We start from the raw sequence: 19,443 nt of genomic DNA on the forward strand, positions 1-19,443 counted from the left end.
AATGGTTAAGTCCAAAGAGTTCAATGTTTATGTTGGTTCTAATTACATATACAGGTCTATTAGTAAATTTATCAGAAAAGTATCCCTGGTTTTCAAATTAGTCCTTCTATCTTTTTTTAGTTAAATGTCGTATTTAAACTATCAATTTTTGTCTCGTTTTGGCTAAAAAGTGTACAACACCCAAAAAGACTATATCATGTGTCATTTTTTTTATTGGTTAGCATTGTTTTTTTTGGCGATCTACTACAAATTTGATAGTTTATGCACGCATCTACAAAAATATAAGGACAAACATGAAAATTGAGGGGTAAATTGCACCATAGTCACTTTCAAACGTGTTTTCTTTAATTGGGCAAATTGTATCTATCATTAAGCTATCAGTAAATTTATGTTTTGGTTACCCAATTTCAAAAAGTTACAACATTGTCATTGAACTATTTGAAAACCAAGCTATTAAAATTGCTACTATATTACTTATTTTGTTTGCATCAATTGTAAATTCTCTTTTCTTTTACACTTTAGTTCTTTTTTTTGAAACAACTTTGAATATTACAAATTTACAAACAAAAATCTAAACAATTGTCTTCTTCAATCTCTGATACTGATCGTTAGATTAATTTGGATCTAAAGTATGTTCTTCTACTTGTTGATGGATACTGATTCACCATATCGATCGTGAAATAATCGCTTGGAGCTCATTAGCCGATGTTTTTAAAAATAATTTAACAACCCCATACTAAGTTTAGTGGGCTTATGAGAAATTTACCCTTTTTTAATTATATAGCCATGTAAATGCAATTTATATAATGAAACATGAAACAATAAATTAAGATTTAAACACACAAAAATTTAAAATTTTGTGATACCCTTTTTGCAATTACAAAAAAAAAGTATAATTATTACCGCAATAGTAGTTTTTATAATTACTTTGAGATGTAAAAGAAAAAAGACAACAATGGTGTGCATGCGTGTACACGCAATAATAAACTTTGACGTACTGAAACAACGGCTGAGATCAGCCCATCAGGGATGATTAAGTAAAGTGGGGCCACCGAAAGCGACTTCCTCTCGCTTTTGCAGTATTGCTTTGTATGGGATGCGATGCCACGTATCGAAGGCCGTTTATTTGTCGTATTGTTATGTATTACACATAAAGCCAAGTGCACTGAATAAAATAATAGTTTCTCGAGTAAAAAAAAATTGTTAATAACAACCCTAAAATAATAAAAAATAAAGTGAAAGCTGAGCTGACCCATGTGAAAATTGTCGGTCAAGTAACCATTACCCCCACAAAAACAAAACGACACAATCATTAAAAATAAACCATTACGAGGTTTATTTCTTAATTAAACATCACTTAAAATTATTTAATTAAAAACGAGAGTTAAGTGAAATGATAAATTTTTTTTTTACCTTAATCAGTGATCGAGAGCTTGGTTCTCGTTCTGAGTATGGAGCAGTTATAAAATTTTTAACTAGCATTTACTTCTTAATGAATCTATTGTATGCTGAAGGTTAGTTACTGGACTTGTTCCAGTAGATATCTTACAATTAATATTTGAGTTTATAATTGTCCATTTTAATAATGTCATTTTTAAGATTCGAACATGTATCTTCTTTTAAGAATGCATGTCTGATTATTACACCTAACACTTGTTGGATAAAACATTATTCGAGAAAAAGAAACTATAGTGAAATCACTATTTACGGAGTTCTAATAAAATTTTTTGATATATCATGAAATAATTAGAGAAAATATTATTTGTCATTCTCCTATTAAAATAATTGCAGAGTTCTAATAGATTTTTTCTCTTGATTTTTAACTTTTTTTAATTATATTTAAAAAAATTTAAGAAAAAAACTAAAAATAATGAAGGAAAATCTGATTTATCATTTCTATTAAAAAAAGATTAACTCAATATATACATTAAAGCTCTAGAACTAATAGTAACCCTGACCTCTTTGGTTAAAAAATATAATTATATTTTCAATTCCTCTTAAAAATTAATTTTAAACCCTCCAAAAATTTTAATTTATATCCAGCTCCCTTCCATTAAATGCTAATATTTTTTTAATCAAATCATTCGATTTTTTAATGGAACAATCATGGATTGTTAATGAATAATCAATCATATCTTTCACCTTTAGTGACAAATGATAAGACTAATCACTGTCGCTAAAAAACTTGATCAACACTCAAAATATCAAAACCTCGTCTTATATAATCAAACCTTATTTCAATTCTCCAATCCCGGCGCAGACTTAGCTAAGCCCCACCATTGCTCTACTCCACTGCTCTTATCAACTTTCATTAAAGAACTCTTATTTTGTTTATCTTCTTCATCACATTTGGCCACCATTTTACTGCTTCGTGTTCATGGAGTTTCATAGATTCTTCTTTTATGCTTCAATTATTCTTTCAATTTCAGGTACTGTATAGCTCACTCTCTGTTCTAAATTTCCGGGTTGAAGTATAATGGCATTATATTGCTGATTTTCGTTTTTTTTTTGTTGCTTGTTGTAGTTTATTTGTTTCCGATAATGGCGAATTCAATGGGGATCAACTATGGACAAATAGCAGACAATCTTCCGTCACCGGAAGATGTGGTTCCGATTGTTAAATCCATCGGAGCGACCAAAGTTAAACTCTACGACGCAGATCCCAAAGTACTCAAAGCTTTCGCCAACACCGGCGTCGAATTCATCGTCGGCTTAGGCAATGAATACTTAGACAAGATGCGAGATCCGGCCAAAGCCCAAGCTTGGGTGAAACAAAACGTTCAATCCCACTTACCGGCGACCAAAATCACCTGCATCTTCGTCGGAAACGAAGTCCTTACTTTCAACGACACTTCTCTTTCCAGCAGCCTCTTGCCGGCGATGCAAAGCGTTCACACAGCGTTGGTCAATCTCGGCCTCGACAAACAAGTGACCGTCACGACGGCACATTCCTTATCCATACTCGAAGCCTCATACCCACCGTCTTCCGGAGCATTCCGTGAAGATCTGGTTGATTGTTTAAGCGAAACGTTGAGTTTTCATCAAAAAACTGGGTCACCATTTTTGATCAATGCGTACCCTTTCTTTGCTTATAAAGGAAATCCCAAACAAGTTCCATTGGATTTTGTTCTTTTTCAACCGAACCAAGGCGTTATCGATCCGGCGACGAATTTGCATTACGATAACATGTTGTACGCTCAAATCGATGCCGTTTACAATGCTTTGGCTTCGCTCGGGTACAAGAAACTAGCGGTTCATATATCGGAAACCGGGTGGCCTTCAAAGGGAGATGAAGATGAGGTCGGAGCTACGGCCGATAATGCGAAGAAATACAATGGGAATTTGATTAAATTGATGTCGAAAAAAACGGGGACTCCGATGAGACCGAATTCGGATCTTAATATTTATGTTTTTGCTTTGTTTAATGAGAATATGAAACCGGGTCCGACTTCGGAGAGGAATTACGGGTTGTTTAAGCCCGATGGGGCGCCGGCTTATTCTCTTGGTATAAGTAGCACCAGCAATGTCGCCGGAAGTAATACGACCACAGGTGGAACTAATGGGAAACCGTTGTCGCCGATTCCGACGCCGCCATCTACTCCGACGAGTTCTTCCACTGGTTATTTGTCTATTTCTCCCGCAACGGTAAGTTTTTTGGTAAAGTTTCAAAATGTTAGCTGATTTCTGTCATTGGTCCTGTAAATTTTTAAAAATTTAAAAATTAGTCCTTTTACTTTTATTTTCAAAAATTTAAAATATCCGTTATACAAAAACAGGTAAACAAACATTTTTTTTATGAGTTTTTCAATTCTCAAATTATAAAAAAATATTCTAAAAAATATATAAAATATCTAAATTTCTTAAACTTAAAACAAAAATGACTAAATTTAATATGTCCAATAAATATAAGGACTAACGGCAGAATTAGACCAATAAAAATGTTCACCTATTAACTATTTAGATTGCACATTCATTGTTACTATTTATGACAAAACTTCAAATCGGGGCAGCCATTAAAACGTTTTTCTTGAATTTTTTATATTTTATTTTAAATATTTTTGGTTGATAGCAGGAAAGATACGAGTTCGCGGGGACCGTGCTGCTTACTGCTTTGATATTAACTAAAATGTTGTTATGGTGACGGAGTCCAAGTCTTCTTTTTTTATCAAATTTAAGAAAAAAAAAAGGTAGCAAATGGAGAAGGAGATATTAAAGAGAATATGAGGAAGCTTCGTTCTTCGAGAAAGGTAATTTCTTTCTTTCTTTTTTCTTTACATCTACGCTAACACCGTCTCTATGTTCTCGTCCCTACAAAATTGTATTTTAAAAAGTCACAAATTTAACTCTCTTTATTAAAAAATTTAACTTAAAAACTATAATAGTAATATATGACGTGTCATGTGTGTTCTATATTGACAGTATATGAATTAAATTTTTACAGTAGAAATCAAAGGTAAATTTAAGGGGCTAACAGGAATCTCGACCCCCTTAATTTTGTAAAATTTCTTTCTAACCTTTGAATTTTGAAATTTTTTATTTTAACATTATAATTAATGTTTAAAAAAATGAAAATTTGTGTTTGACCCCACAATTTTTCAAAGTTCTTTTTAATTTGATAAATTAATACAAAGTATTATCTAAATATTAATTCTGAGAAAAATAAAGTATAATAATTGTAATATCTATGTATAAATAATTATAATATCTAATACAAATTGAACATTTAACTTATTTTGATTTTCCTAAATTTTAGAGATTAAGATTATCACAAATTTAAAAATATTTTTTTGTAAGGTTTGAACATGTATATTTTATACAAATACCTCAGCCTCTCTTATCAATAATTCTAGCTTTACTATCGTAGACATGAATGAAATTTTTATCAAAACAATTAGTTGCTCTATAATCTAACCTATAGAGATTAATTTATCTATTTTTCTAGTAGAGATGACAAAATACAATCTAATTTCTATTACGAAAGCCTTCATCATATTTTTATCATAACAAGTTAATCTTTTTTTAATTGAATTGATGTCCAATTAATTCACTCACAGAGTGGGTGTTTTATGGTCTCTGACTAATGGTGCCTTTGGATGGGCGGTGGCTATGGTGCGGGGGAATTTTTTACCTCATAACTACAATAACTAATCTCAACGTCACTACTGTTTTTAACCTTATCGAAGATAAATATGCCGTCAATAAAGAACACCTTTAAAGTATTTTTTGAACATAGTTTGGGGTTGCTTTTGAACTTTTTAGTTGGCATTCATGTTTCCATCTTTACCTCTTTATCTTTTGGTGGTTTGTTGGCAGGATGTTAGGTTTGTTGATTGAGAGAGAAAGAGAGGAATCGCATCTTTATAGTGTACAACTTTTGGATAATGATTCTTAATTTTTATTACATTTAATTATTATAATTATTTTCCTCTTATGTCCCCTCCTAGTTGTAGTGACCAAAATGTACCATGTTTGAGATTTTTATATATCTATTTAGCATTTATCTAACACCAACACCAACACCAACCACCTAATATTTTCTGATTAAATTTATATTAATAGGATATTTAAATTAAGTATGAAAGTTGGTAAAGGTATGATTTTTATATGGAAAAGGTGCTTATAAGAATCAAATTCCAAGAAAAGAGAAAGGTTACTCCTTTTCATGTAAAGGAATCAAGGAAAGGCAGCATCCAATCAAATAGAATTTACTGTTCAATCATTTTTTTTTATTTTAAAATAGAAATAAGTGTTACAAAATTTATAATTATTTAGTGGAAATATTTTTATGTTGTTTGTAAAATTGATTTTTTTCAAATTTTTTTCAATAATGTTATCTGAAGATATGACAATGGCTTGATTGGTGGTAGCAAAAGGACTCTCCTTTTTAATGGTGAGTTTAGATGGGCGGTGCGTTTACCTGCGGTTAGTGTAAAAACAGCGGTGGAGGTGAGATTAGATACTGTAGTGATACTGTAGCGTGAGACAAAAAGTAAGCTAAACGCACCGCACCGCACCCAATCGCCCATCCAAACCCATCCTAAGTTGGTTCTAGGTTGCGTCTGTTTGTATCGGGCCCAATTGGGTTTAGTGAACCTTTGGTTTGGGCCTTGTGTACATGTCATGCTAAACAATTTATGGAAAACTATTCATAGAAATTGATAGTCTCGATTGCATCACCAATGTAAGAGAAGTAGTTATGTAAGATGGTTTTTATGGTGTGGGGTCCTCAACAGAGTGAGGAGCGATAGAGATGGGAGAGCAGGGAATGGGTCGTGATAACGATTGATGATTCTTCTATTGCAAATAAACTAAAAAAATATTTTAGATTGATTATAGAGAGCTCTTTAACTTTAGTTAAAAAGTTTCAAGTCAACAATCTATTAATGGATTAACGAGTTTTTAACAGTAGTGACCAATTCGAATAATTATCTTAATTAAAATGATTAAATTGACAAAAAAATAGAGTGACCAAAATATGAACAACGCTATTTTAAAGTGACTTGCGATGTAATTTACCCAACAATTTCTTGTAATGCTATTGTATCTTTTGTATTTAACTCTTTATATACATACAATGAAAGTATAGGTGGCATCAAGGGAACAAGCACAACTGTTGGTCTTTTATTGATTTAGGTTATGTTTGATAAACCGAAACATTAAATACTAAAAAAATAAGCGTTGAATCTAAGTTGTAAATTTTGTTTTGTATATTAATTAAAATTAAAACATGACATGATTAGATTATTTGATAAACAATAATATAATAAAATGAAAATTATTCTTTATTACGTAATAAGTAGGTCGTATCTATTTATCATTTTTCACACAGTTTTTACAGAAAAAAATCTTTCTAACAACTTTCATTGTGGATTATCAGACGTATTTAAAATTATCTTAATTAGGTTTTTAAAATTTATAAATTCTAATTAATAAAATGATTTAAAAAGAATATCTCATATGAAAAGAAATTCCAAGTAACCATGATGTCATTTTGTGAAATTAAGAAATGTATAAACTCTTTTCGAGTAGTTAATGAAAAATTTTGCATAACTGGGTCCTAATTGTTAGTGTTAAGAGAGAATGACAATTTAGTTTATAATTATTCCATTATGATTTCTCAAATTTCCATTATTATACTTTGGCCAGCATGGCTTTGGTTGGACTCCATGCTAGTAAAATGGATAAATTGCTTATTTCGTTTTTTATTTCTAAAAAATTAATTAATTAATTTTATTTTATTTTAACATAAAAAAAACTGTTTTGTCTTCCTAAAAAAATTAATTTAATTTTAACTCTCCAGTACAATTTTTTTACTTAAAATTCCTTTTCTCAAAATAAAAAAAAAATCATTTTCTTAAAAAGTAAATTATTTTATCATTGTTTTTATCCACAAAATTTGAACTCGAAACTTTACTTAAGGGTATCAAACTCTTCACTATTCGATCCAATGTATATTGATATTTAAATTTATGTTTATGTCGTGATTTTCTCCCTAAATTATATATATTTTTTCATTCTGGTACTTTATTTTTGTCTCGTTTGGCATTCATAGGCCAGATCAGGTTGGCTTTGAACAAGATCTATGCGTGGCATCAACATCGTATATAGTTTACTCAAGCCCAAATATAAAAAAATAGACTTTAAATTTTATTTAAACCCGCTTATATTTGTAAATGACTAACTTAAGTCCATTTAGACCCGCCCACATTATTTTTATTTTTAAAAAATTAATTATGTAATAACCAATTTTAACTATCATTATATAATTTTAGTTTATTAATTTTTCAAACATAAGCAACTTAATATATTTTTCAAAATTTACTTTATAGTATAGTATAGTATATTAAAATTTTCTAATGACATTAATAACAGAATATATAAATGAAATAAGTCATATCCAGTGAAAAAATATTATAAATATTATAATTAATAAAGGATACGAGTGGAATGGTAATGAATTTGTATTTTAATAATATTAAACACATGTTTGATTAATTGTTCTTTAATTGTTTTTTTTAATAAGATAAAAAAAGTATGAAAAAACAAAAGTGACATAATAATATTAATTATAATTTAAAAGAAGAGATATTTTTGTAATTTCATAAATGAATTGGTGATTTGGTTAATAGTAACACCAACTCAATAAAGTGTTTAAATAACCGTGTATATTATATAAACTTAAAAACAAGTCGAGTTTAGGTTTTGACAATTGAAGCTCGGATCCATCCCATATTTTAAGCAAGTTTAACTTTTTAATCAAGTCCAATTCTCGAGGTTAAGATTATCATCCAAACTCTCTCAAATTGCAAACCGAACCTTTAAGTTCATGAGAGTAACTCGACTAAAAATCACATCAAACTAAACAATAAACTTCGATTAAATCCTAAGTAAAACTTGATTGGACATGTAAAATTTTCTATCAATATTTTTATCTTCCATAAAATTGGAGCCTAAAAGTTCACTTAAATTCATCCAAGTCCTCACTATTTGACAAAACCAAGGTTGGTATTTAAATATAATTACTGTAATAGGAAATGGAATATAAAAATCAGGGGCTCTTCCAAAATCCAAGTCAACATTTCCTTCACAATACCTTCAAAAGAAAAGAAAAACATTTGCTTCACAATAACTACTCCGTAAAATTCGTATGAATTTACCAAAACACCCCCTCATCGACCGGTCCAATTGTCCATAGTTTTAGGACACCAGTACGGAGGGACAGGTACAGCAGGTAAAAACAGCGACGGTAATTCAGTAATCGAATATAGTAAAAAACTCAATGTCCAATCACCACTCGACACCTCATTATACAAATGGATGTAGCCTAAAGAACATCATCATACATACATGCATATTTAATCGCATGTCATACATGGACATGAATATTCATTTATTTATTTATTTCGAGATTATTATTATTATTACATTTCACGTTTTCAACAAACAACAAAAAAATATTTAAAAAAAAAAAATTTAAGCTCAGCGTTTATGGAAGCCATCATCATTTGATGTGTTTGTTTTATTTTCTCAGATAAATCACTGTGAAACAGTGGTAGAAACAAAAAGAGAAAAAGTAAAAAATTACAGAAACTGTCAGAAATAGGAAAAAAAATTCCTTTTTCTTGACTATCATACTCTGTTTTATTTTGCTGTTATTTCATTACAATTACGTCTTCTTCGCGGTGATCTCGAGGTGGGTTTCTAGTTTTTTTTTTTCATCAATGGAGATTATTGTAGCTTTAGCTTAGTTTCTGAAACAGATTCTTATATAATTATACCCAACATTTCAAAACTCTATTTTTGCTTTTAAAATTTCTCTGTTTGGGTTTATAAATTCTGGGTTTTTATTTTTGTTGTTGATCAGTTGCTAAAAAAGGGACTTTTCTTTTTTGTTTAAATAATAGGGATAATCTAATCTAATCTAATCATCAGGCCATGGCTGTTGTTGAGAATGCTTCGAATCAAGACACGGCGGCTGCAACAGTGACGTCAAACGACCAAGATCAGTCAAAGCTTCGGTCAACAACCGATCTGAGCTTACACGACAACGAGCAAGGGTTGTACAACAAGATCGGTGGAACCAACGGTGGTGGTGGTAAAGATGAGCATGGGGATAGTTTCAAAAGAGATATGAGAGAGTTACAAGAACTGTTCTCTAAGCTTAACCCCATGGCTGAAGAGTTTGTACCTCACTCGCTTGTTAACAATGGACTCAATGGTGGGTTTCACACTAACAATATTGCTTTTCAAAACAACAATAACAACATCTCAAGGAATTGTAATGCTAATTGCAATGGTGGTGGTAAAAGGGTACGTCACCAAAACCCCCAGTTATTTTCATTGATGCTTAGTGTACATTTTGTATAAGGAAATTGATATGCTTTGTGAGTATTATTGCTGTATTGGTCTTATGTTTGGTAGGGTTGGTTCTTATTTTAGGGTTTTTTTTTGGCTGATAACTTAAAAAAATCGAATTATTCAAGTTCCTGTGATGGTCTCACCCTATATCCAATGTACGGTAACTACATTGTCTATCTGTTTTCTCAATAATGGAGAAGATGAAATAGGATTTAATTGAACAAATTTGGTTGAGTGGGGGTTATCCTTTTATGTTATGTACATTTTAAACTGTACGAAAGCTTAAATTCTGAATATTAGCGAAATTCCGTATGATATCATGGATTTTGTTCATTCATTTCATTTTTCTCAGAAGAAAAATTTAGGTCAAGGGAAACGGAAATCGAACAGCAGGACAAGTATGGCTCAAAGAGAAGAGGTTATCCGTAGGACTGTTTATGTGTCTGATATCGACCACCAGGTATGTTTATATATTCAGCATATTCAGCTTTGTTTGTATGCCGCAATCAAATTCTTCTGTTTTGGATTTGTCATCTCTTGTTGGGATGCAGGTCACGGAGGAGCAGCTTGCCGGTTTATTTGTGGGTTGTGGGCAGGTGATGTTATTTTCATTGCTCGTCTTTGCAGTTTTATCAAAAACAACCTATCTGAATGTACTTTTTTCTTCTGAAGGTGGTTGACTGTCGCATATGTGGTGATCCTAACTCTGTACTTCGTTTTGCTTTTATCGAGTTTACTGATGAAGGTGATGTTCAACCATGGTTATTTGTTTCATTCTTTAGTGGATAAACATGGTATTTACATTCTTTACTATGCAGAAGGTGCACAAGCTGCGCTGAACCTGGCAGGAACTATGCTTGGATTCTATCCAGTTAGGGTGCTGCCTTCGAAAACAGCTATCGCACCAGTTAACCCGACATTTTTGCCGAGGGTGAGGCTGATTGTCGTAAATATATTATACTAGAACTTATTACATTTTCTTTATGTATTCGGCCCGTTAAAACATTTGTTATTTGGATTTCAGAACGAGGATGAGCGTCAAATGTGTGCGAGAACTATCTACTGTACAAACATTGACAAGAAGGTGAGAAGCTTTTTTGCATTTTATAATGTTGAATATAAAAACGATCCCGATTGCAAATAACCCTTTAAATTTTTTATTATATGATTTTACATACTGCAGGTTACTCAAGCTGATGTTAAACTCTTTTTCGAAACAGTCTGTGGGGAGGTTTGTTTAACTCTGGTGTTCTGTTTTTACTATTTATTACGACAAAACTTATCGAGATGCATTTAAAGGGAGTACTTGTCTGATGCAGGTTTACCGCCTGAGGTTGCTTGGGGACTATCAGCATTCAACTCGCATTGCTTTCGTCGAGTTTGTGATGGTAGTTGTTTTTTTCCTCTTCATTCATGCAATGTGACTGAACAACTTTTCCCTTGTTTATCAAGGCTTTAATGAGGTATACAAGTGCATGACCTTTAGATCTGAAAATTTTGGCTAGCCGGTCAGTATTCCCCTTTGGAAGAGTGCATTCTCTTGTGAGCTGTGGTTTTTGTTTTCGTGGATTAAATTCAAAAGCAAAAAACTCGATTGAACTGTTGAATTCTAGTATAGTAGGTGGTACTGCATAGGGTAAAAGTACCATGGAGGCCCTTGTACTAGGAGTTGGATTTTATTTTGCTTCCCTACTCAAAAAATTGGCAAATTAGTCCCTATTCGTTAGATCAAAGAGCTAAGTGGCCTTTCTGTGAAAAATTTTATCCATTTCTACTGTTAAAAACTGGTCCATGGACATTAATATAAGGTACATGTGGCTTGCTATGTGGCACTGTCTGGTTATTCTGTTAGTTACGCTAGTTTCTAATAGTACAAATGAATGTATTTTGACAAAAAAAAACTAATTTGCTTTTTGGTTTAACGTAAAAGGATTAGTTTGTCCATTTTCTGGGTAGAGGAGGCAAAATGTAATTTGACTTCTAGTATAGGGGCCTGCATGGTATTTTTACTTACTGCATAGATAACACTCCTCGGAGCTGTGGATTTTGTTCCTCTGTTTGGCTTATTGAACCTATGTTGGCTTATTGGAAAAGTTATTGGTGTTTCAACACGGGTTTAAACTTTGGAAGTGATATTTAATGCCTATTAGTCATCCCGAGATTGGGTTACCTCAGTGTTGATGAACGAAAGATTGAGTTCTCTCGTATTCACCTGCAGGCTGAAAGTGCGATTGCTGCTCTCAACTGTAGTGGTGTGGTTCTGGGATCATTGCCTATAAGGTCAGATTCCCGATTCTCCCATCAGTTGTCGTAATGATATATTCTCTCGGTTTTCTTTTTTTTTTTCACCGTAATTTCTATCCAAATATCGATAAAAAGTATATATATATATGTTGCCTTTTAAGTGAAAACCTCGGGTGTTGTGTATGAACAGGGTCAGCCCATCAAAGACCCCAGTTCGACCACGAGCTCCTCGCCTTCCCTCGTACTAAATCATTCACTCCAAACTGATTTTAGTTCCAAGTTTATATATATATTTAAATACATACACAGCCATGTAAAGATGTTTCCCCCTGTTGCTCTTGCTGATCTACATATATATCGTCCACTGCTGCTATGTTTCGGCATCTTCGTTTACCATAGGAGTCTTGTCTTTTGTTTATCCACGCACGCAACTTTGCTGTACATAGAGAATTCTGATGGAACTTCGAGACTTCTCGAACAATGTTATGCATTATTGCTCTCTAATCTTGGACAGAATTTGACACTCTGGTAATTAAAGACTGTGTGAATGATGAAGTGGTACTTTCAGTACACATTTTTTGAGTTATTTCTACTCATGGATGATGCTTTTCCTTTTGGATGTTCTTCTTTTACCAGCATTGGTTCAAAGTTAGCTTTGTGTTGTGCTGCATTTTCAAGACATGACATTGCATTACTAGGTAATGTCCAAATAATGACTGGTTCTGAACCGGTTATTGATCAACTCAGTGAGTTGAATGATTACCACAGATATTTGAAGCATACTAAGAAAAGGCATTTTCTTCAAAAAAAAATTACACTTATAGTCATCTAATTATTGGTAAAGTATTTTTTTGACTACTTAACTATGTAAAGTTATAAAATACTCATTTATCTATTTGATTTTTATTATGGCTAATGAAAATATGAGATGTCAGTTTTTAAATTTGGTAAAATAGCAATTTTGATCACTAACATTTATATATTATGTCCATTTACTCTTTAATTTAAAAAAATTAGGGAATTAATTAAACGAGTTATTTGCATTCATCGGAGATGGTAAACAACGATGGAGATCACAATGACAAAAGTAAGTAGCTTAGTTGAACTAATATTAAACGGTTCAAGCATGAACCTTATGAAATCAATATCGAAGATTTAATTATTTTAGCCTTTAGTGTTCAACTTAAAAAGAAGAAGAGAAAAAGGGAATTATGTTGTTGGATGTTTTGGTGCTTTCAATTTTGGTATTTTTCAATTAAATGTAGTTGATAAAGTTGTTTTTTTTTAACTTTGTAGGTGTAAGGGAATCAAAATTGCAAAAAAGATTAAATTAAACAATGCATAAAAGTTGAGTGTTAATTTTTTTATAATCAAAACTAAATTGACACAATGTATAAATATTTGAGGATTAAAATTGCAATTCTGTTAATCTTAAAAGTTGACATAACCCCGTTTATGGCTGTTTGTTAGCGGCCAAAAAGAACAAATTGAATAGCCAAAAGAAAATTTATTAATAATTGAGTAACCACTAACATAGTTTACCAAAAGAGAAACATCAACGCTCATTCATCTTGTAGACCCAGAAAACATGGGAAAATACAAAGAGTTAGGTAGGGCCGTGACCCCCCTAAAATTGCAAATTTGCAATTCTAACCTTTTATAAATAATTAAAATATAAATTAACATATGATAAAATTATGCTTTGCCCTTAAAATAAAAAAAAATCTACTTTAATCCTTTAAAAAAATAATAAAATCATAAATTAATACATAATAAAGTCCTTATCGCATCTCAAAAATTTATAATTCAATTTTTAGCACTTAAAAAAAATTCTCCATCTGGGCATTTTGTTTCCATGCCAGAAAACATAGAAAAACCTAATCCCTGTTTCAATCTCTGCTCTATTTGCTGCTCATAACACGTGAAACCAAAGGGGTTCTAATCTGTATGCAAGCCATTAAAGCTCTAGTTTCTTCTTTCTCATGTTATCTTGTATACTTTAGCTCTATTAGAGTTGTTAATGACAAATATATGACAGTGCCCCATGTGTTTTTTCACATGGCACTCGAAAAATCACCTATCCTTTTGCAGATATATATTGGAGCTCGTACTGTTCCATAATCTGCAACAAAATGATGATGATGATGGTCACCATCACCATCACCGTTACTTTCTCTTCCTCTCTATTATTAATATATCCCTTCGCTTTCATCCTATCGCTTGCATTTTCACCATGGTAAACAAAACACCGACCTCGTGGTTGTCAATGGCGAAAAGGGCTTTCGGGTCTAATGCTATACATAACGAGAAAAAAAGTTGCAGAACAAGAGAGAAAAGATGATGGCTATTTAAATGGCCTCAACAACGTAAACCCAAAACCAAATCACAATCCATTGCAGCTGTTAACATCGTTAGGCTTAATTGCAGAGCTTCCAATAACGCCATTGTTGGTGAAAAAAACCAAGCTCCATTGTCATTCAAACAGCTTTTAGAGGCTACATAGTAAGTGAAAGATTCTCTCTCTCTATATGATTAACTGTTTATTTAGTGTTTTTGATGAAGTTTTTTTTGTGAAAGGCAAGGAAAGCATTGGGAGCATTGCAAGGGGTAGTGAAGCTTCAAGCTTTAGTGAGAGGGTACAATGTGAGAAGGCGAGCAAAGGTGGCACTAAAATGCATGCAATCTTTGGTTCGAGTTCAAATCGAGTGCTGCTCCATCAACAACGAGCGAGGCTTTCATATGAAGGATGTAGAAGGGCCATGTTTATTGAATCAAATTCATCGTTGGAATCTCCATGTCTGCAAGATGTTCGTAGTAGAGAGTCCATCGTAAGTGCTCTAACTTTTTTTCATTTGGTTTTACTGTGTTCCATAAATAGTTTAGCACTCTAATTCTACTTAATAATTTTGGTAACGAACGTCTTTAGGTACTCTTTTAAGATTAATTATTATATACTATCTGTAGTGCAGCACAAATATATTTATCATTTGCGGATTTTAGCATTGAGTAAAACTTAATTCGATTGTGAAAAATCGAAAAAAAATTTGAAGTTCGAGTTAATCGAATTGAGTTGAATTTTATGATTCGAATAACTCAAATAATTGGAATAAATATTTATAAAAATTATAAAAATTCTAAAAATTCTAAAAAATATATAAAGAAATTTAAAAATTTTAAAAATTTCTAAAATAAAAATTTTGAATACCTAAAAAGGTTAATTAATGGTTTAAGTTTATACTATTAAATATCCTATTATTATTATTTTATTTAGATTTGAAAAAGTTTTCAAATATATATGGTTTCAAAGCTTTAATATGGAATTAGTTATACTGTAACAATATTTTAATTTAACTCGATTAAACTTGACTCAAATTTCATTTCATTCGACTTGATTTAAAAAAATTTCAAATCAAATTAAGATGATAAAATAGGACTCGTGAACTCGATTAATTTGAAAAAATTTTACTCGATTCGATCGAACGCTCAACTCTAATAAATTTAATAATTTAACTCAATTAACATTGGTACAGTTGAAATTAAGAGAACGTGATTCCACTCTAATTAAATACGTATTATCTTTTAATTTAAACGTTTAGGATAAAAATATAATGGGCCAAACGGGGCCTGGACTCAATTTACAACTAATTTTCATGCCGGCTCAAATCCACCCAAATGGTACATTTTATTGTTAAAAAAATTTAAAATATTGTAATTTAATTTAATTATAAAAATATTTAAATAATGATTTATATTAGCCTGACAAAAGACCTTATTAGAATCATGCTAATAGTTTGAAGGATCAATTAAAATCCTTTAAAGTTTAGGTATGGATTTAAAATGCTAATATTTTGCTGTTAATTCATTTCAATTTCGTGTTCTTCGCGGTGATCTCGAGGTCGGGTTCTAGTTTTTTTTTTTCATCAATGGAGATTATTGTAGCTTTAGCTTAGTTTCTGAAACAGATTCTTATATAATTATACCCAACATTTCAAAACTCTATTTTTGCTTTTAAAATTTCTCTGTTTGGGTTAATAAATTCTGGGTTTTTATTTTTGTTTTTGATCAGATGCTAAAAAAGGGAGTTTTTTTTATTTAAATAATAGGGATAATCTAATCTAACCATCAGGCCATGGCTGTTGTTGAGAATGCTTCGAATCAAGACACGGCGGCTGCAACAGTGACGTCAAACGACCAGGATCAGTCAAAGCTTCGGTCAACAACCGATCTGAGCTTACACGACAACGATCAAGGGTTGTACAACAAGATTGGTGGAACCAACGGTGGTGGTGGTAAAAATGAGCTTCGGGATAGTTTCAAAAGAGATATGAGGGAGTTACAAGAACTGTTCTCTAAGCTTAACCCCATGGCTGAAGAGTTTGTACCTCACTCGCTTGTTAACAATGGACTCAATGGTGGGTTTCACACTAACAATATTGCTTTTCAAAACAACAATAACAACATCTCAAGGAATGGTAATGCTAATTGCAATGGTGGTGGTAAAAGGGTATGTCACCAAAACCCCCAGTTATTTTCATTGATGCTTAGTGCACATTTTGTATAAGGAAATTGATTTGCTTTGTGAGTATTATTGCTGTATTGGACTTATGCTTGGTAGGGGTGGTTCTTATTTTAGGGTTTTTTTGGCTGATAACTTAAAAAAACTGAATTATTCGAGTTTGTGTGATGGTCTCACCCTATATCCAATGTGCAGTGACTATATTGTGTATCTGTTTTCTCAATAATGGAGAAGATGAAATAGGATTTAATTGAACAAATTTGGTTGAGTAGAGGTTATCCTTTTATGTTATGTACATTTTAAACCGTACCAAAGCTTAAATTCCGAATATTAGCGAAATTCTGTATGATATCATGGATTTTGTTCATTCATTTCGTTTTTCTCAGAAGAAAATTTTAGGTCAAGGGAAACGGAAATCGAACAGCAGGACAAGTATGGCTCAAAGAGAAGAGGTTATCCGTAGGACTGTTTATGTGTCTGATATCGACCACCAGGTATGTTTATTTATTTGGCATTTTCAGCTTTGTTTGCATGCTGCAATCGAATTCTTCTGTTTCAGTTTTGTCATCACTTGTTGGGATGCAGGTCACGGAGGAGCAGCTTGCCGGTTTATTTGTGGGTTGTGGGCAGGTGATGTTATTTTCATTACTCGTCTTTGCAGTTTTATCGAAAACAACCTATCTGAATGTACTTTTTCTTTCTGAAGGTGGTTGACTGTCGCATATGTGGTGATCCTAACTCTGTACTTCGTTTTGCTTTTATCGAGTTTACTGATGAAGGTGATGTTCAACCATGGTTATTTGTTTCATTCTTTAGCGGATAAACGTGGTATTTACATTCTTTACTATGCAGAAGGTGCGCAAGCTGCACTGAACCTGGCGGGGACTATGCTTGGATTCTATCCAGTTAGGGTGCTGCCTTCGAAAACAGCTATTGCACCTGTTAACCCGACATTTTTGCCAAGGGTGAGGCTGATTATCGTAAATTTATTATACCAGAACTTGTTGATACATTTTCTTTATGTATTTGGCCCGTTAAAGCATTTGTTATTTGGATTTCAGAACGAGGATGAGCGTCAAATATGTGCAAGAACTATCTATTGTACAAATATTGACAAGAAGGTGAGAAGCTTTTTTGCAATTTATAATGTTGAATATAAAAACGATCCCGATTGCAAATAACCCTTCAAAATTTTTTTTACTCGATTTTGCATACTGCAGGTTACTCAAGCTGATGTTAAACTCTTTTTCGAAACAGTCTGTGGGGAGGTTTGTTTAACTCTGGTGTTCTGTTTTACTATTTATTACGACAAAACCTATCGGGATGCATTTAAAGGGAGTACTTGTCTGATGCAGGTTTATCGCCTAAGGCTGCTTGGGGACTATCAGCATTCAACTCGCATTGCTTTCGTCGAGTTTGCAATGGTAATTGTTTTTTTCCTCTTCATTCATGCAATGTGACTGAACAACTTTTCCCTTGTTTATCGAGTCTTTAATGCGGTATACGAGTGCATGACCTTTAGATCTGAAAGTTTTGGCTAGCAGGTCAGTATTCCCCTTAGGAGGAGTGCATTCGCTTCGGAGCTGTGGTTTTTGTTTTCATGGGTTAAATTCGAAAGCAAAAAACTCGATTTAACTGTTGAATTCTAGTATAGTAGGTGTTACTGCGTAGGTTATATCATGGAGGTCTTTGTACTAGGAGTTGGATTGCATTTTGTTCCCCTACTCAAAAAAAGGGCAAATTAGTTTCTATATGTTAGATTAAAGAGGAAAGTGGCCTTTCTGTTAAAATTTTTATCCATTTCTACCATTAAAAATTGGTTCATGTATATCAGTATGGGGTACATGTCGCTTGCCATGTGTCATTGTCTGGTTATTTTGTCAGTCATGTCAGTTTTTAACAGTATAAATGAATATATTTTTTAACAAAAAGAACCAATTTGCTCTTTGGTTTGACATTCAGGGACTAATTTGTCTATTTTTTGAGTAGAGGAGGCAAAATGCAATTTAATTCCTAGTATAGGGGCTTATTGAACCTACGTTGGCTTATTGGAAAAGTTATCGGTGTTTCAACACGGGTTTAAACTTTGGAAGTGATATTTAATGCCTATTAGTCATCCCGAGATTGGGTTACCTCAGTGTTGATGAACGAAAGATTGAGTTCTCTCGTATTCACCTGCAGGCTGAAAGTGCGATTGCTGCTCTCAACTGTAGTGGTGTGGTTCTGGGATCATTGCCTATAAGGTCAGATTCCTGATTCTCCCATCAGTTGTTGAACTGATATATTCTCTCGGTTTTCTTTTTTTTTGTTTCACCGTAATTTCTATCCAAATATCGATAAAAAGTATATATATATCTGTTGCCTTTTAAGTGAAAACCTCGGGTGTTGTGTATGAACAGGATCAGCCCATCAAAGACCCCAGTTCGGCCACGAGCTCCTCGCCTTCCCTCGTACTAAATCATTCACTCTGAACCAATTTTAGTTCCAAGTTTATATATATATTTATTTAAATACATACACACCCATGTAAGGATGTTTCCCCCTGTTGCTCTTGCTGATCTACATATATATCGTCCACTGCTGCTATGTTTTGGCATCTTTGTTTACCATAGGAGTCTTGTCTTTTGTTTATCCACGCAACTTTGCGGTACATAGAGAATTCTGATGGAACTTCGAGACTTTTTGAACAATGTTATGCATTATTGCTCTCTAATCTTGGACAGAATTTGACACTATCTGGTAATTAAAGACTGTGAATGATGATGTGGTACTTCTAGTACACATTTTTTGAGTTATTTCTACTAATGGATGATGCTTTTCCTTTT

The 19,443-nt window shown here is 32.5% G+C and overlaps 3 protein-coding genes and 1 pseudogene across 17 annotated transcripts; all 4 read left to right on the forward strand.

The window, feature by feature from the left end:
• Window positions 1–2,196: 2,196 nt before the first annotated feature.
• Window positions 2,197–5,505, forward strand: LOC107904530 (glucan endo-1,3-beta-glucosidase 11). 2 transcript variants are annotated; one of them, XM_016830933.2, is made up of 4 exons: window positions 2,197–2,429; window positions 2,525–3,645; window positions 4,073–4,247; window positions 5,314–5,505. In XM_016830933.2, the coding sequence occupies exons 1-3, from the start codon at window positions 2,378–2,380 to the stop codon at window positions 4,139–4,141; spliced, it is 1,242 nt and encodes a 413-aa protein (XP_016686422.1). In that variant the 5' UTR covers window positions 2,197–2,377; the 3' UTR covers window positions 4,142–4,247; window positions 5,314–5,505. The 2 variants fall into 2 exon arrangements, with proteins under 2 accessions (XP_016686422.1, XP_016686421.1); XM_016830932.2 differs by having other exon boundaries at window positions 2,232–2,429; window positions 4,070–4,247.
• A 3,494-nt stretch (window positions 5,506–8,999) lies between these two features.
• Window positions 9,000–19,413, forward strand: LOC107904525 (polyadenylate-binding protein-interacting protein 11). Of its 13 annotated transcripts, none has more exons than XM_041105433.1 (11): window positions 9,000–9,193; window positions 16,229–16,606; window positions 17,005–17,112; window positions 17,204–17,248; window positions 17,325–17,397; window positions 17,471–17,583; window positions 17,680–17,739; window positions 17,839–17,886; window positions 17,974–18,042; window positions 18,800–18,861; window positions 19,018–19,413. In XM_041105433.1, exons 2-11 carry the CDS (start codon window positions 16,232–16,234, stop codon window positions 19,073–19,075), a joined length of 1,011 nt encoding a protein of 336 aa, XP_040961367.1. In that variant the 5' UTR covers window positions 9,000–9,193; window positions 16,229–16,231; the 3' UTR covers window positions 19,076–19,413. The 13 variants fall into 13 exon arrangements, with proteins under 13 accessions (XP_040961367.1, XP_040961368.1, XP_016686417.1 ...); XM_041105434.1 differs by lacking the exon at window positions 9,000–9,193 and adding an exon at window positions 14,912–14,930 and having other exon boundaries at window positions 16,206–16,606; XM_016830928.2 differs by lacking the exon at window positions 9,000–9,193 and adding an exon at window positions 15,781–15,926 and having other exon boundaries at window positions 16,206–16,606; window positions 17,008–17,112.
• Window positions 9,027–12,674, forward strand: LOC107904527 (polyadenylate-binding protein-interacting protein 11). 2 transcript variants are annotated; one of them, XM_016830930.2, is made up of 11 exons: window positions 9,027–9,193; window positions 9,433–9,810; window positions 10,211–10,318; window positions 10,410–10,454; window positions 10,531–10,603; window positions 10,677–10,789; window positions 10,883–10,942; window positions 11,042–11,089; window positions 11,178–11,246; window positions 12,077–12,138; window positions 12,293–12,674. In XM_016830930.2, the coding sequence occupies exons 2-11, from the start codon at window positions 9,436–9,438 to the stop codon at window positions 12,348–12,350; spliced, it is 1,011 nt and encodes a 336-aa protein (XP_016686419.2). In that variant the 5' UTR covers window positions 9,027–9,193; window positions 9,433–9,435; the 3' UTR covers window positions 12,351–12,674. The 2 variants fall into 2 exon arrangements, with proteins under 2 accessions (XP_016686419.2, XP_016686418.2); XM_016830929.2 differs by having other exon boundaries at window positions 9,038–9,193; window positions 9,405–9,810.
• LOC107904528 (polyadenylate-binding protein-interacting protein 11-like) overlaps window positions 14,249–19,443 on the forward strand; it is a 29,239-nt pseudogene continuing 24,044 nt past the window's right edge.

Source organism: Gossypium hirsutum, chromosome D11, assembly GCF_007990345.1.
Source record: "Gossypium hirsutum isolate 1008001.06 chromosome D11, Gossypium_hirsutum_v2.1, whole genome shotgun sequence".
NCBI lineage: Eukaryota > Viridiplantae > Streptophyta > Magnoliopsida > Malvales > Malvaceae > Gossypium > Gossypium hirsutum.